Source organism: Rhamphochromis longiceps, linkage group LG14 (assembly GCF_057381845.1).
Source record: "Rhamphochromis longiceps isolate RC_006_pf linkage group LG14, R_longiceps_female_GT1.1, whole genome shotgun sequence".
Lineage (NCBI taxonomy): Eukaryota > Metazoa > Chordata > Actinopteri > Cichliformes > Cichlidae > Rhamphochromis > Rhamphochromis longiceps.
The window spans coordinates 40,016,371-40,040,794 of NC_140570.1; the positions used below are offsets into that span (position 1 = coordinate 40,016,371).

At 41.8% G+C, this 24,424-nt stretch overlaps 1 protein-coding gene across 1 annotated transcript; it reads right to left on the minus strand.

Annotated features, from left to right (window-relative positions):
• Nucleotides 1-190: 190 nt before the first annotated feature.
• LOC146654744 (NLR family CARD domain-containing protein 3-like) lies at nucleotides 191-23,903 on the minus strand. Its single transcript, XM_085429339.1, has 11 exons — nucleotides 23,758-23,903; nucleotides 22,973-23,051; nucleotides 22,605-22,830; nucleotides 18,149-19,910; nucleotides 17,871-18,038; nucleotides 17,614-17,784; nucleotides 15,409-15,582; nucleotides 12,805-12,978; nucleotides 3,533-3,706; nucleotides 1,814-1,848; nucleotides 191-1,187 (listed from the first exon to the last, which is right to left on the minus strand). Exons 1-11 carry the CDS (start codon nucleotides 23,901-23,903, stop codon nucleotides 616-618), a joined length of 3,681 nt encoding a protein of 1,226 aa, XP_085285465.1. The 3' UTR covers nucleotides 191-615.
• Between the last annotated feature and the right edge of the window lie 521 nt (nucleotides 23,904-24,424).

Below are 24,424 nucleotides of genomic sequence, written 5' to 3' on the forward strand. Positions count from 1 at the left end.
TCAGTCACTGAGTCCTGCACAGCATACACAGCGTTGTGGGAATTGCAGAGCATATGGTACACACAGTTCTTCTGTTAAAAAGCATTTATTTAATCATGACCAGAACAAAAGATTACAAATGATCAGCAGATACATGAAATATATCTAACAGAACACATTATTGTATCATTGCAAATATAACTATGTAATGTTAATTAATATAACAATGTGCTCTATGAGGTCCTGAAGTATTCATAAACAAGGCAAGTACATAAGTCCTCATGTAAGATAAATAAACTGAACAAAGCTACGCTGGAGTCCAAGAAAAACACTTTAGAAGTGAACATGAGCAGAACAGCTCTTTAATCCCTGGGCTAACTTAATAATGAGCAGGTATTTATGATGGAATCATTATTCATGCAGAGACTGACTATGGCTGCTTCCAATTACTCTAAATTCCAGTCTTAACCATTAGGGTCAGAGACTTGGTGATCAAACACTTTTTTCAGAGAAAAACATAATAAAATATTTCTGCATCAGAGTCTGACGTGTCTCAAAATATGTGGTCAGGTGATCACAGTGTGTACAAAGGTTGTTCTGTGTGGCACTTAAGTAGTTGTTTACATTTGGTGACTGCTATCCCTGCAGGTCACACAAAGCTGCTGAGCACTTGTACATTTCAAGTGTAAACCAGAACCACAGTGCAGGGTAGAGGGGCTCAGTGAACCTGCAGAAAACGGTGTGGAGGTGGAGCCGAGTGTCAGAGGTGACATCATAGAAGGACAAAATGCCAGCTGGCCAGTCCAAAAAAACTCCGACTTTTTGAAAACCAGCGGGGCGCCGAGAAAGTCGTATTTCTGTCACTTTGTAATCGTGCCACGCTGAGTAATGATTATCTTTGCAGAGCAGCATCCAGGATCTGTCATTTCCTCCATGCCACGATTCATCTGGACCTTTGTCAGGTCCAGCTTTGTAAGTTACACCTATGGAAACAGTTCCCTTCCACTCTACCTCCCAGTAACGTAAACCAGTGAGACCCTGTGTACATAGCACCTGCTCCCACTTATAATAAACCTCTGGACTGCTAGGAAATAATTCCCACCGTGAATGTAAAATTGGTCGTTTTGACCCAAGTACTGCCTTTCTGTCTGCAGAGAGAGCAAGGTTCCTGTGAGCTGTATCGGGGTCCAGTGTGAGACTGCAGGCAACTGTTGGAAGAAAAATATACAACACTGAGATGTTTCATCACTGCAGTGTTTCTTACAGGTTTTACACATTTGTCCTGATGCATGCTCAGTCGTCAGGGTAAGTAAATCATGTTCATCTGGAGAAATGTCAAAGAGCTGACCTCACAGTTCATTCAGTGCTAGTTTCAGTCATTATGCAAATGTTGTTCATAAGGTTGAAACCTGCAGTCAGCTGATGATGATGTAACGTTTCTAACACTGAAAACGCTGCGTCCAGATCAACAGAATCAACTTTTGGGGTTATACACATGTTTGAATATTAAAGAGCGCTTTGAAAGTTTCGCTTTATGAATAAAACACTTGAAGTTATTTTGTTTTTTGCTTTGAAAAATCTTCAGTCTACACACTTTCAGGCCTCTTTTATTTGCACATTGAAATCTACAGCAGTGTTTGAACATGAATATCAAAACCTTTGTGTGCAGCAGGATGCTGACGATTCAGTTAACTAACCACAGGTGCCATTAATAACACGTTCATGTAGGTTACATTAATGCAAACTAGCGCACACTGTTATTGACACATTTTCAGGAATTAAACATAGTATTGAGCTTCCCAGTTAAAAAAAAAAGACTTCATGAATTACTTACCCTTCTTCGCACCCTCTGCTCCTGAGTAGTCCAGCCTGAAACGAAGAGTAAAAAATCATTCGCGCTCACATTCACTCCCGTATTCTCACCTATGGGAAATTTAGACTAATCGATGAACCTATCCCCACAAGCTGCATGTCTTTGGGCTGTGGGAGGAAGCCAGAGTACCCGTAAGGAACCCACACAAACACGGGAACATGCAAACTCCACACAGAAAGACCCGGGGATGATGGTGGAATTGAACTCAGGACCTTGTTGCTGTGCGGCAACAGTGCTAACCACCGTGCTGTATAATAATTACATTTATTATTTCCAAAATGAAAATTAATTTAAAAAAAAAGCAATCTAATAGTCAGTTTTATATGTATTTTACGCATGTCTCATGCAGCTTATGCTTTCCATAGTTCGATTTGTTAGTGAAAAGTGTTTTTTACATTTTTCCTGATACAACATGTAATTATAAGGATTAAGTAAGAATGAGGCATATAATAATGGATTGGATTTATATAGCGCTTTTCAAGGCACCCAAAGCGCTTTACAATACCACTATTCATTCACACACTGGTGGAGGCAGCTACAGTTGTAGCCACAGCTGCCCTGGGACAGACTGACAGAAGCGAGGCTGCCATATCGCACCATCGGCCCCTCTGGCCAACACCAGTAGGCAAGTAGGGTAAAGTGTCTTGCCCAAGGACACAACAACCAGGACAGAGAGCCCAGGGATCGAACCGGCGACCTTCCGGTTACAGATACGCTTCCCAACCGCCTGAGTCACGGTCGCCCATATAAGTCTCAGTGGTCTGCTCCGTGGGGTGAATGAGATTTGTCTCAGGTTCTGTAACATTCTGGATGTTGTGGGACTGTCTTAGTTGTCTTTCTGCTATTTTCATCCATCATTTAAAAGAGGAACAGCTGCTACTCCAGTTAGGATGCCTCCTGGTGGTTTTGTCCCACTGAGAGACAGACCCAGTCTCCCCTTGTCAAATCCGCGTCTACGTGTTGTGTTTCCTGTTTTACTTTGTTAGTCTCTAGTTTGGCCTCCTCTGATCTTGTTGTGTTTGATTACTCCCAGCTGTGCTCTCCTCCTGTGTCCCATCCCCTCGTTATCCCTCAGTGTATTTTAGCCCTGTGTCAGTGTCGCGTCGTCCCCTCATGCTGTGTGGTTTCCCTTTGTGTGCCTCGTCCCTAGGTTTCTTAGTGTTTAGTATTAGTTTCTAGTTTAGTTTTTGCAAGTTTATTGTTTATGGAGTTTTTTCTGCTACTGCAATAAAAGCAGCCTCTTTGAGTTTACTCCTCCGTCTGAGTGTCCTGTGTTTTGGGTCCTACATCCTGCGTGCCACAGCCGATTCATGACACTAAGACTGCTATTCCCACAACTACTCATGAAGCCGATCATGGATGGATGAAGTAAACATAATCTGAGAAAATGCATAAAGGGGCCACATTTTTATGAATAAAGCATAATGAGACACATCGACAAATATTTTGTATTTGAAAAAATACAGTGTTCTTGTTTTCAGTCATGTAAGAATCACATGAATGTCACAACCTTGAATTCTGCACTGAAGATGATCAGTATCAACTTTGATCTGGTTAATGGGTGATATATAATATAATGGGTGTATAATAAAGAGATTATACTGATACACCCATTATATTATAGTTAGTTCACAAACATGATGCTTAGACATCTGTGCATGACAAAAAGGCTCTTTATACCTGAGAGTCTCAAGGCTGCACTGGGGATCCTTCAGTTTAGCAGAAAGCAGTTTTGCTCCCAAGTCACCAGGACAATTGTAGCTCAGGTCCAGCTCCTTCAGGCTGAAGGGGTTGGATGTGAGGGCTGAAGCCAGAGAAATGCATCCTTTCTCACCTATCCAGCAGGCTGACAGACTACAAAAGCAAAAAACAGTAGGCAGAGAATTAATTGTATGTCAGATGGACCCTTATGAGCAAGCAAGCTCAGAGACATGCTGTTTATAGACAGTAGTTGTATATGCAGTTTTGACGTCTTCTCCTACATCATTGCTTATGTGGCAATATTGTCTGCATTTGTATAGCGCTTTTCTAGTCCCTAAGGACCCCAAAGCGCTTTACACTACATTCAGTCATCCACCCATTCACACACTGGTGATGGCAGCTACATTGTAGCCACAGCCACCCTGGGGTGCACTGACAGAGGCGAGGCTGCCGGACACTGGTGCCACCGGGCCCTCTGACCACCACCAATATTGTCTGAGAGCTGATTCTTATTGTTCAGGAATACTGCAGCACCTCAAAGCCTACTTTTAAATACCGTAGGAACCGTGTAAGCCAGGAGTCTGAAAGCAGCATTTTGGATCAGCTGAAGGCTTTTTCAGGGAGTTTTTAGGAAATCCTGATAATAATGAATTAGTTCAATCTAGAAGTAATAAATATATGTAGCAAGGATGTAAAACTATTAACAAATAATCAACTTCGGTGTGAGTAGAATTTATGTAGCTACTCTGCACTGTTTGCACATGACATTGGCAATAACAATACTTATAGCAGATGATGTGATCCTGTTCTGCACTAATTCAAACAAATCAATACCATCCATATTAAGTCTCATTAATACATTTAGTACATTTTCGGGTTACAAAATAAATTTTGATAAATCCGAAATATTATTTTTGAATAAAAATGAAACGACAAAATCCTCCAATCAATACTCCCTTTCTGCTATCTGAACATGGGTTTACTTATCTGGGTGTGAAATTAACCCCCTCAATTGAAAATATTCTGGCATCCAATTATAATTCCTTAACGACGTCAGTTACTGCACTTCTACACAGATGGATGAAACTACCTATATCTTTAATTGGTCGTATTAATATACTAAAAATGTCAATTTTGCCAAAATATCTTTACCTTTTTCAATCAATACCACCAAACTCTTTCTTCTTAGATTTGCAAAAACTATTCCGAAACTTTATTTGGAACAACAGAAGACCAAGACTCAGAATCTCATTATTTCACGGTTTTTTCAGTGCACTCTCTGAACACTTAGATGGCACACTTGTTCTTGGAGGTGACCTCAACCTTGGACTAAATGAAGACATGGATAGGCTCAATACAGCGGGAACTCGGCGTAATTGGCAGTCCACAAATATAATCAAACAGTATATGAGTGACTTTGGTCTTTGCGATGCATGGCGCTCTCTTCACCCCACCAGTAAGGAATATACTTTTTTCTCACATGTCCATCACTCCTACTCTCGTCTGGATTATTTTTTGGTCAGCAGCTCACTGCTGAACGACATTTCAGACACTGAGATTCACCCTATAGCTGTCAGCGATCATGGTCCTGTATCTTTAACACTAATGCACAAGAATAATACCACGCCAAGAAAAAACTGGAGATTTAATATATCACTACTTAAAGATGAAGACTTTATTAAATATTTTAAAAAAGAGTGGACTTCATATTTGGACTATAATGACACTCCCGAAACATCAGCTTCTGTTCTATGGGAAGCAGGGAAAGCTGTGATGAGAGGTAAAATAATTTCTTTCTCATCACATAAAAAGAAAGAAGAAAACAAAAATATTCAGGAATTAGAAAAAAACATCAAATCACTAGAAGAAGCCTACGCGTGCGACCAAGATCAGGAAACATTGAACAAAATACGCAAAACAAAACTAGAATTAAATGAGATAATTGATAAAAAAAAACAAAATTCTTAGTACAAAGACTACGCCTACAAAATTATGAACATGGTAATAAATCCGGTCAATTTCTAGCAAACCAGCTAAAAATAAATAAAGAAAAAACAACTATATGTGCTGTTCAAGATTCATCTGGGAACACAATATATGATCCGATACAAATAAACAACATTTTCAGGGATTTCTATAAAACGTTGTATTCACCACAAATAAACCCATCTAAAAAAGAAATTGATCAGTTTTTGGACAACATAACTCTTCCAAAATTATTGGACACTCAAGCAATGGCACTGGATTCACCACTGACACCAGGTGAACTCCAGGAAGCCCTGATAAGTATGCACAATAATAAGGCTCCAGGTCCAGATGGCTTTCCTGCAGAATTCTACAAAGAATTCTGGTCGATTCTAGCACCAGTTTTCTACAGAACGTTGTTGGAAATTAAAGAAAAGGGCAGACTTCCATCAAATATGAATTCTGCAAACATTAATCTCCTGCTAAAACCAGGCAAAGACCCTGTATATCCCTCAAGCTATCGTCCAATATCCCTTATAAATGTAGACCTTAAAATAATCTGCAAAGCTCTCTCAAAGAGACTGGAGAAAATAACCCCCCTCTTAATTCATCCTGACCAAACTGGTTTCATAAAAGGTAGGCACTCATCAACAAATACACGTAGATTACTTAATTTGATAGACTACTGATAAAGTAAAAACCTAGAAACTACAATATTCTCTTTAGACGCAGAAAAAGCATTTGACAGAGTTAACTGGAAATTTCTATTTGCAACTTTACACAAATTTGGTTTTGGATCCTCTTTCATTAACTGGTTAAAAATATTATATAATTCCCCAACAGCTTGTGTTAGAACAAATGACCAGACATCCTCCAGCTTCTGTCTCTTGAGGGGCACCAGGCAGGGATGCCCACTCTCCCCTTCACTATTTGCAATTTTTATTGAACCACTAGCAGCAGCAATTAGACAGAATTCAGTAATTAAGGGCATAAAATGCAAGAACGTGGAACATAAAATCAGCCTTTATGCGGATGATGTGTTACTCTTTCTCCAAAATTCACAAACCAATATCTCTGGGGTGATTGAATTGATAAACTCTTTTGCAAGAATATCAGATTACTCAATTAACTGGTCAAAATCTACAGTCCTACCGATTAATTGCTCCTTCCATAATTCCTCTTCTACACCACTGCAATCGGGAAATATAAAATATTTAGGTATTAATGTTTCTCCCAAGCTTGCAGATCTAACTAAATTAAACCATATCCCATATTAAACCATATTAAAGAAGGTAGAAGATGATCTGGCTAGATGGAAATGTCTACCCATATCACTCATGGGAAGGGTTGCCGCTATAAAAATGACGGTCTTACCAAAAATAAATTATTTATTCTCAATGATCCCAACTAAACCGCCACAAGATTGGTTCAGATCTCTAGATTCATGTATGTCCAAATTCCTTTGGAAAAATAAACCCCCACGTATAAGCTTAAAAACACTACAAAAGACCAAGGATAAAGGAGGACTAGAACTGCCTAACTTTCAGCACTACTTCTTAGCCAACAGGCTTCAGTTTATCTCAGGATGGCTAAAACACACCCTCTTAGATGAACCTTGGCTAGATGTAGAACAAGCACTCTGCAATAATCTAGAGATCTCAGACCTACCATTTATCAGCTCAAACATCCAACGACATGAATGCTTTAAAAGCATCAACATCAGCTCTTCTCTGACAGCATGGTGGGAGTTTCTAAAATTGACGGCGTCTTCATTAATCCCATGCAAACGTACACCTATCTGGAACAACCCTGACATATTACAAAACAATAATATGATAAACTTTTCAGATTGGAGTGATAAAGGAATCAAATATTTAGAACATATACTAGAAGGAACAGAATTTATTTCATTTGACAGACTAGTTACACAATATGGGATCAACAAGAAAAGATTTTTAGAATATCAACAAATTAAATCCATAGTAAAAAAGAAATTTAAACCGGGTCAAGTTGAACTACAAACACCACCAAGTGTGGTTCAATTTCTTACTCTTAAACCCCCCAAATTACTATCCAAAATATACAGAATGCTTTCTAAAACAGATGAATCAATATCACTTCCTATTGCAAAATGGGAAGCGGATTTATCAGTTAACTTAGACCTAAACTTCTGGTCTCAGACTTGCTTACAAACCTTTCATCTAATCAGAAATCCCAGTCTTCAATTAATTCAATACAAAATATTACATAGAGTGCACTATACAGGTCATCGGATGTTCAAGATGGGCTTTACGTCTACCAACAACTGCTCACACTGCCAAACCAATTCACCGGACAATTATATCCACGCTCTTTGGTTCTGTCCACCAGTTCAGAAGTTTTGGCGCGAGATATGTGAAGACTTATCGAAGTGTCTGAAATGTAACATTCCAACTTCCCCCTTAGTGTGTTTGTTGGGCAGCTTAGATAATGTCACTTCAGATAAGAATATAGCCCATATGGTTTTCACTGCCCTATGCATAGCCAAGAAAACAGTCCTCATGAACTGGAAAAATAAAAATAATCTTAATTCTAACCAATATAGAAATTATCTATTAGATTACATTAGTCTTGATACAGCCTCTGCCACCACATCAGATCAATTGCTCTGGGCTCCTTTGATCAGCTCCATCACCTAGTGGGGGTGGGGGGGTCATAGTTTGGTCCCGCCTTCACTGTTGTGATTGGTGTGGGGGTAGGGACAGGCTTAGGGCGTCGGGGGGTTCCCCGGAGGCATCTTCCTTGGGGGGCTCAACCCGGGGTAGCGGTCATGTCCGGTTAGGGGCTCTGTTGGCTCTCAGGTGACTGTTTCCTCGCGGCTGCGTGCAGCGGGGCTAGGGGAGGGTCTGTGCTGACGGACGTGGGTTACTGACCTGGTAGCCTGGCTGCCCCTGGGTGGGTCCGGGATGGGCGTGAGGTTCTGGGGGCGCGCCGTCTCTGGGCTGGGACCCGGACCGGGCCTCGGGGGCTTGGGTCCTGGTTGGTGTGTTGCCGGGGTTGTGGGCGGGTGGGTGCATGGGGGCCCAGCCCTGGAGCAGGGTGCCGCCGGTGCGTCGAGCCACCTGGGGGGCTCTTCAACTGGTGGGGGAGATTGTCACATCTTGCAGGAGCTTTCCTCTCCTCAGGAGCTCCCTCTGCAGGAGGGGGAGATACAGGAGAGGTGGAGGAAGATCTCAGCCTGGGTGTTTATTGTCTTATGTAGTCTGGAAGATGAGTGGATGGTGGGGTGGGTGCAGTTTTCTCTGTGGTGGGGTTGGGTGGACTGTCCCGGGCTCTGTGGGGCCGGGCGGCGCTGCTGCACTGGGCCCGGTCTGGATGGGCCTGGGCCCCCTTTCCCTGGCGGGTCGCGGAGTATGGGGGTGCCTACTGGGGTCAGCGGGGGAGCTGGCCCCAGGGAGGGGTCACTTGCCCCTCCCTTCCTTCCCTCCCCATCTCCAGCTGCCTCCCTCTTCCCGCTCCACCACAACCACCCACACATGCAGGGCCTTGGAGTAGGGGTATGTCACCAGGGTGCAGAGGAGGCTACCCCCCCCTCTGTCCCCTTCTGGCTGCCTCTGCCTCAATTTTATCCCACAACTTAGACATTCACATTACTCACACTCTCATTACACATACATATAGGATCTTGGGGGTGGGCACGATACACGGAGTCCAAAGTACCATCAGGGTGTACACCCCACCCCTGGCATCGTTGCCCACCTCTCAATTTTAAATACACGTAGACATTGAGGGCTAGCAGGAGGGACCATGCGCTTACCTGCTGCTCTCTGGCAGGTAGCTCCATGCCCTCCTGGGTTTTAAATGCACCTTAGAACACACATGCATCAACACTACAATGAGCGGGTGGAGGGAGGTTTGGAGTCTTCTCTCACCCCCATTCTCTGCGACCTGCTGGAGCAGGGGGGCTAGGACTAGGAGGAGGAGTTGACCGTCCGACTGCGGTCTGGAGTGTGGAGCCTTCCTGCTGCTGCGGAGTCGGGGCGGTCTGCCTCCCCCCACCGCAGGGAAAAGGGAAACACCACCTGGGTCTGGGTGCAGTTCCCCCCCTCCAGGGGCGGGGGCACCTAGACCCGGTTTGTAGAGTACGCTTGGGGAGTGTGATCGTGTGTACAACGTCTCTTTATGTCTGTCTCCACGTTGGTTGAGTGTGGAGTAAGTGCATATGAGAGCATGAGGGTGGGAATGGATGTTTGTATCTGTGTGTGCCTGTATGTCTGTGTCTATATGTCAGGTTGGGTGTCAGGCGCCACCTCTCTGGGGACATCTCAGGCCCTCCAAGGTTTGGAGGCCTATCTCCCCCTACCACCACTTCCCCTGCCAGTGGCGGACCCCCTCAGACATCGGTGCGTTGGTGGTTCTTTGTGTCCGGGGATGGGCGTCCAGGTACACACCGGCTCACTCCTTGGCGGCCGCTTATCGGGGCCTGGAGCCTGGGGCTCGCTCGGGCCACTTCGGAGGTGGGGTGCCCCCGGCCTCTCGGCCTGGGGCTCGGTCACTCAGGCGCAGCTGGCTGCCGGCGGAGCTCACGGGCGCGTCACTGCAACTCCCCCTGGCTTCTGCTCCGCGGCTGCCGAGTGAGCCCTCATCTGGGACTCTCCTCAGCTCTTTCCGGGACAGTGGCGCAGCTGCCCCTCTGTTGGTCTTCCTTGGTCTCTTGTGTTCTGGGGGCCTCTGGATGTCTGGAGTTTTGATCTCATCCACACCTGCTTCATGCCCTGGAGGACGGGGCTGTGGCCCCCCCACACCCTCTAGCAGATTATTACATGAAGGAACCTTTTAAAAAAAAACAAAAAACAAGCGCGTCCATGCTCACAGGTGTACACACGGGTGATCACACCCACAAACTACACCCTTTTTGGCTCCTACCTCAAAGCACACTGTGTTCTGTTGATCTTATGTGCTGCACAATAATGTTTAATATTTAGTATTTACTGTCATATTCCCATATATCATTGTGATGTTGTTTATTCTATTACTCTTGTTCTCTTCTGCTTGCTTTCTTTTTTCTTTCTCAGCAGGTGATCCAGGTGATTGATATATGCATTTTTTTTTCTCTGCCCGTTCTGTTGGTTTTTGTCTTTTGCCCTTCTCCCCCGTCCCTCTTCTCAGCTGTTTCTCTTTCCCTCTTTCTTTCTCCCCTTCTTTCCCCCAGTCAAGTCTGTCCCGTATTCAGTAAGTGAAAATAAAATAAACAATAAAAGGTGAATCAAATGGACCATTATGGCAAGGCTGGGGTGGTCAGTTTGGTAAAGTAAATCCGTTGGGCATCTTTCTTTGCCTTTAGACAACAATTCTGATGCAAAAGAGCCAAATGGGACAGGCAAAAAAAAGAAAAAAGAAAAAAAAAAAAAAAAAAAGAATCTCATTATTATACCTCCCTTATGAAAGAGGGGGTTTACAACTTCCAAATTTAAAGTGGTACTTCTGGGCTGCTCAAATCAGAGCAGCAATGTTTTATTTTGTTAATGCGCAAATTCCAGTGTGGGTTTCTATGGAGTCTACAGAAATCAAAATTTCCGCTAACTTATATCTTTACTCAGCCGACAGGAAGACACTAAATAAGCAAACTAAGAACCCCTTTCTAAAAAACACTATAATGATCTGGTTTGAAACACATAACTACTTCGGAGAAATGATCCAACTGTCTCGGTTTCTTCCTGGTAGGGCGGATGCAGGTTTTAGATTTTGGTTCGATCAAGGTATAAGAAAAGTGTCTGATATGTTTAGGAATAATACTCTTATGTCTTTTGAACAACTTAGAAGTACTTTTTCTATTCCTGTCAAATATTTTTTTAAATTTCTTCAATTAAGAAATTTTATCTCAACCACACAAGGTGACAGCTTAGAAATCCCACCTCCTCCTCTCTAGAGAGCACAGTTATAAAGCATCTAAATGGGAGAGGCCGAGTTTCTGCATTGTACAAATTATTTATGGAAAATTCCAAAGAATCAACACAGTCTATTTTAGAGGCTCGGAGGAAGGATTTGCAAATGGAAATATCTGATGATGAGTGCTATAAATCATGCTCCTTGGCCCAGAGTCAGACAATTAATATTTCAACTTAACAATGTGCAATCTCGACTACTTCTATATAAATGTTTAACAAGACAATATTTTACTCCATCAAAAATGCATCATTTTAACTCAAACATCCCAGACACCTGTATTAAGTGTGGAGTGGACAGGGGCACTTTATTTCACTGTATATGGGAGTGTCCACATGTGAAAATCTTTTGGGAAAAGGTAATAAATCTGTTGAGTCAAATTATTGGTGATGTGATTCCACTTCATCCTAAAATATGTATTTTAAATATATACCCAAATAATTTTGTACCTGCTGCAAACAACAGAGCTCTGTTAACAACTGGACTTTTGGAAGCCAAGCGCTGTGTTGCTATGTGTTGGAAAAATCAAAAAATATGTGGACTAACTCAGTGGCTTAATGGACTGACATCTATACTATCTATGGAGAAAATAACTTATGCATTAAGAAATAAACTGGACAAGTTTTGGGCTTTATGGTCAAAATTCTACAACTTTCTGGAGAGCTGCAGCGTGCACACTGTGGACTTAACAGCCTGAAACTCTGACTCGATTTGTATATCTGCCTTTCCCTTCTGTTATGGTTTGCTTTGTTTTTGTTTCTATTACTATGTTGTTTCTGTTGTTGTTGTGGTTTTGTTTTTATTTATGTATTTATTTATTTTTTACTTTATTTTTTTTAATGCTCACGGTGCACCATGTAAAACCGGTTAAAACCAATAAATAAATGTTTAAAAAAAATAAATACTTATAGCGTTTTCAGAAAGACATCTACTGTAATGAAACGTATTCCCCACTGCTGTGAAATCCATTTTTGTAAATGTCATCAAGAAATGACAGCTTGCTGTCTGCTAATCAGGTTGTGAAGACCCAAGCAACTCAATGTGTATAAGTATGCCAGTGCATAGAACACAGCTAATTTGTCTGATTTAAGGATTCCTTACCTGAGAGATTTTATTTGACAATCAGGACTTTGTAGTTCAGCTGAAAGCCTCATCGCTCCTGAATCCAGCAATTTATTGGCACTTAAATTAACCACTTTCAGATGACAGGCCTTGGAGCTGAGAAGTGAACCCAGAAATTCACAGAACCCCAGGCTGGGGGGGGGGGGGGGGAGTATGTTAATTACTGATTAAGCCACACAAAAAGAAAGTGGGGATGATAGAAAAAAATCAGCGTGCAATATTACAGTTAGAACTCTGACCTGAGAGTTTCCAGTCTACAGAATCGACTCTGTAGACCAACACAGAGCTGCTTGACTCCTGAATCCAACAGTCTATTGTGGCTCATATCCAGTTCTCTCAGGCTGGAAGGCTGATTGCTGAAAACTGAAGCCAGAAAACCACAACTTCCCGATGACAGAAAACAGAAAGACAACCTGAAAGTGTAAAAATGAAGAAATGATCAATTAAGCAGTGCAATCTTAGTTTTCTAGGACCGATCACTTACAGCACCTCCAATACATAATGCTGTATTTCTTCATAGCCTCTTTTCTTTTGGCAAGTACTGATTGGACTGTGCTCATTAAAGATTGTGGCTGTATTGTTGGAGTACAGGGATGATTTTAGGTGGAAAATTAGGTCTGAATAACAACTATGTTTACATTGCTAAAACAAACCGACTCAGATGTTGAAAGACAACAGAGACGACTCTGGCACTTCCTGTAGATTGCGGTACAATAAAAATAGTTAAAGCAAAAGACATAAAATAGGATAAAGTTAGAGGGGAAGAGAATCATAGAATGATAATAAAAACAATAGTTACAGACTCATACTGATTTAAAAGCAAGACAATAAAAATAGGTCTTTAGATGGGTTTTGAAAGTCTCCAGGAGGTCCTGATGTGCAGAGGCAAAGTGTTCCACAATTTAGGAGCAGCCGCCACAAATGCCCGGTCTCCTCAGAGTTTTAATCTGGACCTTGGGACAACTAGTAGCATTTGGTCCGCAGACCTCAAAGATCTTGCAGGAGTATACCAGGTTAGAAGATCAGAAAGATATGCAGGAGCTAGTCCATGCAGCGTCTTAAAAACAAGTGTTAAAATCTTAAAATCAATTTGAAAACTGACTGGCAGCCAGTGTAATGATGCAAGTATGGGAGATATGTGATCTCGCTTGCGTGTGCCAGTTAGGAGCCCTGCTGCAGTGTTTTGGACCAGCTGCAGTCAGCCAGTAGATGACGAGGTAACACCAGAATAGAGGCTACAGAAGTCGAGGTGAGATGAAGGCATGGATCGCTTTCTCAAAATCTCTGAAGTAGAGAAAAGGCTTAACTTTTGCAAGGAGGCGAAGATGAAAGAAGCTAGTTTTGATTACATTGTTCATCTGTTTATCAAAGATTAAATTGCTATCAAAGATCACTCATAAATTTCTTGCAAATGATTTTCTGTTGTTTTCTAAGAGGCTGAGGTCATAATGGTCACAATGACCTCAGTTTTCAGCCAACAGTTGATTCTTTGGTCTTTGCCACGTTGAGCTGCAGATGATTCTGCTCACACACAGTCGACCACAGCCTGGTACTCTGTCTCATCACCGTCACTGATGCATCCAACCACCGCAGAGTCGGCAGAAAACCTCTGAAGACGGAGGTCTCTGTGCAGTGGCTGAAATCTGTGGTGTAGAATGAAGAGGAAGGGGGCGAGGATGGCCCCTTGTGGTGCCCCTGTGTTGCTGGTCCTCTAGTCATACACAAAATGTTGAAGATGCACATACTGTGGTCTTCCTGTCAGGTAATCAACAATCCAGGGCATGAGAGAGGATCCACCTGCAGCCTCGATGTCCACCTTTCTTGTGGTGTTCGTGTGAAATACTAATTACATCACAGGACGCTCAGCTGCCTTGCTATAACAACCCCACGCACATTAGATGGTATTCAATTATAATAGAAAACGAGTCATTTAATGAGTCACTTTAACAGAGCTATGTGTTTTTAAAGTAATGTTACACTTTTTAAAATGGCATACCACAAATAATATTAATAATATCAAATAATGTTTACAACACCAGTGCCCCTCACGCTTCTCTTGCTGTATTAGATTGATGTACAAAATAATTTTATAAATAATGTTTTTAAAATATATTTTGATAAAAATAACAATAAATTGAAAGTGACATTATTACTGCTTCTCTCTGATGACATTGCAGTTGGCACTGCCCGTGATAAATCATAGTTACTTCAGTATTTTTTACTCAGATTATGTAATTTTGATGAAAGTTTTTGCTTTTTTGTTAAGCAAAAGGTGTGTTCCCATCTCATCACAATGTAGTCACAGTCTGAACCATATACTATTCTCACATCTGCTTTCTAGGTTCATATTATGTGGAGCACTAACACCAGCCTTTTCTGTCAAGCTCTCGGGGATCTACAGAACCACTGCAGATGATTGTAATTTCGTTTCTTCTTATAGTGACTCAGAGGCTGAGAGGGTTAGGAGGCTAAAACTAACCCAAATTGTTGAGTTTTTCAATTTATTATTGTAGTATCTTGTCTCTACAATATAAAGTGCCTTGACGCAATTGTTGTAATTTGACACTATAAAAATAAATTTAATTAAATTGTTTTCATGTTATTTTATGTTACCTTTATTTATTTTTTTGTTTGTTCCTTTTCTTTGCACTTACTATTTGCTCTCTCACAAATACTCACTGCTGGATTTAATAGAATTACAGGCATTATATAACATACACACTTCAATATTTAAATATTACCATTGTCTGTAATGTTCTTTGTATGTAATGTCTGAGAGGGAGAGAGCATATTCAAGAGTCTTGATGAGCACTGAAACTCCCTCTATGTAAAATACATCATACCTGAGATTCTGGAGTTTACACTGTGGACTGGACAAGCCAACAGAAAGCAGCTTCACCCCTGAATCCTGCAGCAGATTGTAATTCAGGGACAGAGTTCTCAGTCTGGAGGACTGGGTGCTGAGGACTGATGAGAGTATCTGGCAGGATGCATTTGTGAGGCAGTTTCTTTCCAACCTAGATGTTAAAAGAAACACTTTTGTTTTGATTCAGATGTTTAACCCCAAAAACAAAACAATGGAATTCTAAGATATACCACTGATCACAAAACCTGTTTATATCCAGACGGCATTTTGCTGTTCATATTCATCACTTCATAAAACATTCAAGCTTGTCAAAAAAAACTTATAAAATCTCCTAGTATTCCATAAACTGCATCAACAGTACATCCATTACACATCCAAAGCATAGGCTGTACAGTTCATAAACTTCTTATCCCTGTGTGGACGAGTTACAACACTTACCATCAATTCTCAATTTAGTTTGATTTATATAGCATCAAATCACAACAACAGTTGCCTTAAGCCACTTTATATTGTAAGGCAAAGATCCTACAATAATACTAAAAAAAACCCCAAACAAACAAGAAAACCCATCCACCCAATTATATATGACCCCCACTGTGCAAACGTTTTGGCATCTGTGAAAAGGAAAAAACTCCCTTTTAACAGGAAGAAACTTCCAGTACAACAAGGTTCAGGGAGGGGCGGGGCCATCTGCTGTGATTGGCTGAGGTGTGGGTAGGAAGACAGGACAAAGACACGCTGTGGAAGAGAGCCGGAGACTGAAAATAACTAATGATTAAATGTAGAGGTGTATAAACACATAGTGAGTGAAGAAGAAACACTCAATGCATCATGGGAATCCCCGGCAGCCTACACCTATTGCAGCATAACTGAGGGAGGATTCAGGGTCACCTGGTCCAGCCCTAACTATATGCTTTAGCAAAAAGGAAAGTTTGAAGCCTAATCTTGAAAGTAGAGATAGTGTCTGTCTCCTGAATCCAAACTGGAAGCTGGTTCCACAGAAGAGGGGCCTGAAAACTGAAGGCTCCGCCTCCCATTCTACTTTTAAATACTCTAGGAACAACAAGTGATATTCTGAGTTTGGGATTACGCTGTGCAAGGAACATTACGTTGGACTATCACCACTTCTACGGCTTTCCGGAGGACATAATAAGAACTCAGGAAACACAGGAAAGATGGCGCTGGGTTTCATGGCATGCTGTTTCTCGGTTCTAAAATGTTTATGTATTGTATTCATAGTGGTGTCCCTGCTAGCTTTGAAAGCCCACTCCCATCCGTGACTCACTACTGATGCTCCCCTGCGTTAGCCAGTGATTTAAAAGACTCCCGCCACCAATGGCACGGTACAGGAGAAACTGCATCAGTGTGATCCACCCTGTGCCTGCCACCCACACTTGACCCGCTCCAGTTTCCATACAGAGCTAACAGATCAACTGAAGATGCCATTGTTACAACGCTCCACACCACCATCTCTCACCTGGAACAACAGGCTGCTCCTTGTTGACTTTAGCTGTGCTTTCAATACAATACAATTCTGTAACTGGAAGGTCGCCGGTTCAATCCCTGGGCTCTCTGTCCTGGTCGTTGTGTCCGTGGGCAAGACACTTTACCCTACTTGCCTACTGGTGTTGGCCAGAGGGGCCGATGGCACGATATGGCAGCCTCGCTTCTGTCAGTCTGCCCCAGGGCAGCTGTGGCTACAACTGTAGCTGCCTCCACCAGTGTATGAATGTGAGAGTGAATGAATAGTGTAAAGCGCTTTGGGTGCCTTGAAAAGCGCTATATAAATCCAATCCATTATTATTATTAATACTCCCGGACAGACCAATAATAAAACTGCTGGATATTGAACTTCCTTCAACTACCTGCTGCTGGATCAGAGACTTCCTGTCAGACCGTGTACAGAGAGTTAGAGTGGGGCCTCATCTTTCCCCAGCCTTAACAGCAACTCTCCACAAGACTGTGTACTAAGTCCCCTACTGTACACTCTGTACACACATGACTGTGTCAGTACCCACTCAGACAACGCAACAACGCAGTGATTAAGTTTGCAGATGATACCACCATGGTGGGGCTCATCTTTGGGGAAGACGAGACGGCGTACAGAGCTATATATGTGTACACACACACACACACACACACACACTCACACACACACTGAGCAATGTAAAATTTATCTAACCCAAGAATTTGGAGTTTACACTGTGGACTGGACAAGCCATCAGAAAGCAGCTTCACTGCTGAATTCTGCAGCTTGTTATAATTCAGGGACAGAGTTCTCAGACTGGACTGGGTGCTGAGGACTGATGAGAGATCCTGACAGCATGCGCTTGTGAGGCTGTTTTGGTCCAACCTAGATGTTAAAAGAAACAAATTTGGTTTTATTTAAGAAACTGAAATTGAAATAAAAGTCTTCCTTACAATAAAATAAACAAACACCTGAGAGTTTTCAGTTGACAGTTTGGATTCTGCAGTCCAGCACAGAGTGAGATCACTCCTGAATCTTGGAGGTTGTTGTTACTAAGGTCTAGTTCAACCAAATTACACAATGGGGAGTTAAAAACGTTTGCCAGAAATAAGCAGTCTGTCAGTTTACAGTCACTTAGTCTGGGGGGAAAAAAACAGAAAGTTACAAATATTACAAATGGAAGTAATTTATGGTTGTTGTTTTTTTCTTTCATGCTTCTATATATTGTTATTTATAAAAATCAACCTACAGAGCTGTGCTGGAGGTTTTGACCACTGGCAGCAGCCTCAGAAGAGCCTCCTCTGAAGCAGAGTATTTCTTTAGGTCAAACACATCCAAATTTTCTTCAGATGACAGTAGGATGAAGACCAGTGCTGACCAGTGAGCAGGTGATAGTTCATTTGTGGAGAGTCTTCCTGATCTCAGTGATTTTTGAATTTCCTCCACTAGAGAACTGTCATTCAGTTCATTCAGACAGTAAAACAGATTGATGCTTCTCCGTGAAGAGACTTTTGTTATCATCTTTTTGATGTATTGGATTGTTTTCTGTTTAGGTTTTGAGCAACTGTCTTGCTGCCTTGGCAAACCTTGCAGGAGACTCTGGTTGGTTTCCAGTGAAAGACCCAAGAGGAAACGGAGGAAGAGATCTAGGTGTCCATTTGGGCTCTGCAAGGCTTTGTCCACAGCACTCTGGTAAAACTTTGTAGCTGCGTTGTCCTTAAATAACAGTTTGGACAACTTGGATTTAGATTGTGCATCAGAAAGCAGATTGACTCCAGAGTTGGTGAAGGTCAGATGGACGTGAAGAGCAGCCAGAAACTCCTGAACGCTCAGATGGACGAAGCAGAACACCTTTTCCTGATACAGTCCTCTCTCCTCTTTGAAGATCTGTGTGAACACTCCCGAGTACACTGAGGCTGCTCTGATATCGATGCCACTCTCTGTCAGGTCTGATTCATAGAAGATCAGGTTTCCTTTCTGCAGCTGATCAAACGCCAGTTTTCCCAGAGACTCTGTCATCTTCCTCCAGTATTGATATGTCTCAGCTCCTCCATCACACTTGACCTTCTTCACTTTGGCCTGAACCACCAGGAAGTGGATGTACATCTCAGTCAGGGTCTTGGGCAGCTGTCCTCCCCCTCTGGTTTTCAGCACATCTTCCAGAACTGTAGCAGTGATCCAACAGAAGACTGGGATGCGGCACATGATGTGGAGGCTTCGCGATGTCTGGATATTGCTGATGACAATGCTAGCCTGTCGCTCATCTCTGAATCTCTTCCTGAAATACTCCTCCTTCTGTGGATCAGAAAACCCTCTGACCTCCGTCACCATGTGCACATACTCAGGAGGGATCTGATTGGCTGCTGCAGGTCGTGTGGTTATCCAGAGGCGAGCGGAGGGAAGGAGTTTACTACTGATGAGGTTTGTCAGCAGCACATCCAGTGAAGTCGACTTTCTGACATTAGTCAAAGTTTTATTTTTTTCGAAGTCCAGAGGAAGGCGGCACTCATCCAGACCATCAAAGATGAACACAACTTGGGGCTTGTCATAGTTGTAGGTTTCTCCTTTTGTTTCAGAAAAGAAGTGACGAAGAAGTTTCTTCAAGCTGAACTTTTTCTCTTTCAGCACATTCAGCTCTCTGAAAGTAAATGGAAATATAAACTGAATGTCCTGATTGGCTTTGTCTTCAGCCCAGTCAAGAGTGTATTTCTGTGTTAAGACTGTTTTCCCAATGCCAGCCACTCCGTTTGTCAGCACTGTTCTGATTGGCCCATCTCTTTGAGATGAAGTTTTAAAGATATCTTCACATTTGATTGTCGTTTCTGTTGTGGCTGCTTTCCTAAATACTGCTTCAATTTGTCGGATCTCATGTTCATCATTGACTTTTCCAGTTCCCCCCTCTGTGATGTAGATCTCATTGAGGAGCGTTGGATTTCCAGCTTTAGCAACTCCCTCAAACTTCTTCTTCAGATTAAATTTGACTTTCCGCTGGCAGTTCATTGTGTTAGTTTCTGAATTAAAAACAAACAAAAACAAAACATAAAAAACCCAGTAATAACACCAAGTGGAGTTTGCAGTAACAATGGCAAATGTGATACAACCTCATTTTCAAAAGAGTTTAGACAGTGTGTAAAATCCAAAAACAGAATCCAGTGATTTTAAATACATATTTGAGTACTGTATTTTTCGGACTATTAGGCATACTTAAAATGCTTTAATTTTCTCAAAAATCAACAGTGCACCTTATAATCTGGTGCGACTTATGATGAATTCTGGTTGTACTTACTGACCCCGAACCAATTTAATGTGGTACACGGCGCTCAGAAATCTGTCAAAAATGTTTTAGTATGACTTTGCTAAGCTACGAAGCCGCACCCCTTGATTGATTGTCGGAGCATTACGACTATCGCAGTCAGGAACCTCGTGGAGTAATCTGGGTCCTAAACTCCAACACTTCAGGTCCCAAAGTCAAACGAACACTGCGGCATCACTGAGAGTTAAAAACTGTCTAAATTCTTTCATCCTTAATAAAATGATCAGCGTTGCTTCTTTACCAGTTGTAACAATTAAGTTTAACATCCAGGCATCCATGAAAACAGAATTTAATACATTTAACGGAGTTAGAAGTTAGCAGGAAGTTAGCTCGCTAACTTCCACCTAAACATGATATAGCATGTTCTGACTGAGAGATTTCTGAAAAATTCAATCTTACAGCTCTGCTGTCACTTCCAACGCAAATGAAGACAGAAAACTAAACAGCAGTGTGTCATGGTCCTGGGTCCCCTGACCCAGCGTTTTTAGTTCCTTGTGATGTTTGTAATATTGTACTTGTGTGAGTTATTTTATGGTTTCTAGTTTCGATCCCTTGCCCTTCATGTTTCTATGTCCCCTCTGTTCTGTGTAAGTCTGTGTCTGCATGTTTGATTTCCCCTCTGTGTCTTTCGGTTCTTAGAGTCCTCTGCCTTATGGTTTATGTCTCAGTGTTTCTTAGTTGCTGTCTCCACTGTGTCAAGTTCGCGTCTCTGTGTGATCCTTCCTGTTTTACTTTGAAGTTCCGTGTCTTATGTGAATGTGTCCTGCTTTGCTTGTCTCGTCAGTCCTGATTTCTCCCAGCTGTGCCCTCCTTCTGTGTCTCATTCCCTCGTTATCCCTCTGTGTATTTAAGCCCTGTGTTTCTTTTGTCAGTGTCGTAGTCTCCCTCATGGCTGTGTGTGAGTCTCCCCGTGGTTCCTGGTATAGTTTATGTTTAGCTTTTCCAGTTTAGTTTAGTACTGTTTTTGTGTTTCACTTTTTGCCAGCATTAAAGCTGTGTTTTTGAGTTTACGTTTTGTCTCTGTGAGTTTGCGTTTGGGTCCTCTCCTGCCTGCCACACAGCCGAATCATGACACAGTGACGTTTGTAGGGTTACTGAAGTTGGGCTAGCTGCTATATAATGATGTGCTACGTGATCGCTAGCAACACAGCTATGTTAGCATAGCATAAACTCACTGAAGCTGGAGGATGAATGGTAACTTTTTTCCACTCGATAAAAGTTAACGTGAGGGTTCCTGATGGTTAGAGACAAATGCAATCGCATGGCAGGATGCTGTAAACGGGCCAAACTTCAGTCAGGAGAACAACTGAGATAATCCATCCACAATACCAGGTTAGTCACTAATATACTGCAACTACATAGGAATAGAACAGCTGCCTGAGAATTCAACATTAATGAATCAATGGTACAGAAGTGGAGGAAGCAAGAAGAATAAGTTGAGTAAGGTTTGACTTATCTGACTGTTTTGTTTTTCTTTGTTTGGTCTGAATAATACAGTACACATGTGTAATGGAGTTGTAATGGCTGCAGTTTTTAGACCTGTATTACATCCATTATTTATATTTGTTCCATGATTTGTACACATGGCATGTAAAACCTTTACATCTGGGGGATGCACCATAAAGATTTATATGAATGCTACCATCTAACCCATTTCTTTTTCATTGCTTAATTCAGCAAGACAATACCCAACCACATTGTGAGTGCATTCCAACAGCATGTATTCATAAAAGAGTCTTGGTATTAATGCAGGGGAGGTGTGATGAGCTGATGCAGCTCCGGTGTGTCAGCCTCCCTGCAGTGGCGCCATAGACCACACCCAAACAGTCTCAGTAGTTGTTTGCATTTTAAGAGAGAGAGAATATCAACCAAAAATCCAGAAAAAAAGCAAAGTCAGCACAGTCCATAAAGTTAGTATGTATAACTTTGTGTGTTTTTTCTGGATTTTTGATTGTGTATTACATTCTTTCTCTCCATGAAAATAAAGATTTTTATGGAAGTCTCAAGTGAGCAAATAAATTCAGCTTACTTGTAATCACACTGATATGCTGAGCCTTAGTTTTTGTTTTATGTTGATGCTGGTGGCATCCCAATTCAGGTTTATTCTCCTGTTACTTTCTGAGTTTTTCCCCATTGTGTCCAGTTCATAGGTCTACATCTCGGCATTAGCTGTTCCTCTGTTCTGTTTTTTGCATGTATATTTTGAAAGACTTCAGTATTAAACCCGTTTTGAGTTTATTTCCTTTTTTCATGAGTCCTGCATTAAGGTTCACTTCCTGCCCACCATACAGCAATCCATGACAGTATTATGGATCACTGTGGCATCATTAGATGTCATAGCTTTTGTCATTTTAATTATCATTTGTTTCTCAGTATTGTTAATATGTCTTACTGCTCTGGATGGACTCAGCTAGTTCGTTGTGATTCATTCTCCTCAGGAACTGCAGTGTGATCTTAAGAAAAGCTGTTCTCCTGATCCGGATCTGCTTTTCTTCACCAACATCTCCCACCTCGTGCTTCTTCTGAGTCTCTAAATAGTCAGAGTTTCCTTGACTCAAAACACTCTGAATCATCTGCAGTTCATTCTTCACAAATGCTATAATGTCCTCCTGAAGTAACTGTAACAGAACAGACAGAACCACAATCAGGCAATGTTGTAGGAGTTGACAACACTAGTCTTAATAGCACTGCAAGGATCATCAAAACAGATAAATTTTCAATGATTTTAACGATGGTGAAAAATTTTCTACAATCACATACTGCAAATATGGAGTCCAAGTCTTGAGGATTGTTATGGATAGATGGAAAACTGGCAGACTCTGTTTTGTCCCCATGATCTCTGCAGAGAAATAAAACTATGCGTAATGTGTCATAGTTTACATGCAGTACCTACAGGTAGTTAATAGTAAATAATGCTTATCTATAGCAGAAAGATTTGTACAGTAGTTTAACTAACACAGTTGTGATCTCATGACCACCTGCAGTTGTGAGCAGCTGTCACAAAACAGACTGAGCGCAACACATTCACATCTAAAAATGGCCAACTTTACAGCGTAAATAAATCAAAGGAAGAGAACACAATGACATGTCTCACTTCAATGTAGGTTAATCATGCTAACAGAAAGACTGACTGCCGAGAGACAAAAGCATCAGAATGCTAATGTCTGCCAGAGAAACACATTGTAGTCGTGAGCACGACCCACATGTACACATTCAGAGGCAGGCAGATGTAATTTGAAAAGGTTTATTGATTGCTAGTGATGTTACACCTGACATTGAAACCCCCAGGCCTGTATCAAGCAAATGGGGTGTGTCCAAATGATGCCTTTGTCGAGGCCCATATTGTTCTTCAGGCCCCTGCAGAACATCAGGGGGGACAGAGCATCTCCTTGGTAGATCCCGCACTTGATGCTGACTGACGCTATTGGCTTGAAGTTGACCTTTAGTGTTGTTCACCACATCCCCATGAGTTCATGATGAATATTTACATATATATATAAAAAAAAAAAAAAAACCCCAACAAACAAGTGGCTGGCGTAGAATACAGGAACATCTGGGCCGAGTATGGACTGGAAGTCCTGAGATCAACATGGGAGACTCCTACTAGGGTGGTGCAGAATAACTGACCAAAGATCTTTTGGGACTTCAAGATACAGATGGGCAAAACGGTGGCGGCTAACCAAATGGACATAGTGGTGGTAGACAACCAGAAGCAGACGGCTGTAATGATAGCTGTAGTGATACCGAATGACAGCAACATCAGGAAGAAGGAACAGGACCCTCAAGCTCCCAGGCCTCTGATAGAGGACACAAGCTTGGAGCATGAAGACTGAAACCCTTATATGATAAATATACATTAAAAAAGCATTATAGATATATATTTTTTAGGAACATGTAGGTTCAGTTTAACAAGTCATCACTTGTTTGGATTGAGCTAGCATATGGGAAACCAGTAAAACCAGACTTGACTAATGTAGCCTCAAAAGAACCACTTTCAATTCTTTAATCCAAGTCCTTAATTTTCATCTACTTTTGACCATCCTTAGGATGACTCTTTGTACACCACTTAAATTAAAACCATGCATTTTCTTTTTTTTTTTGGAGTTTAATGTGTTCAATTTCATAACAACTCAGATCATGAGCTTCATCAGTACATGAGAAATGTGTTTAAGGGAATGAAAGCACGATGTAAACATGGGATTACCTTTTCTT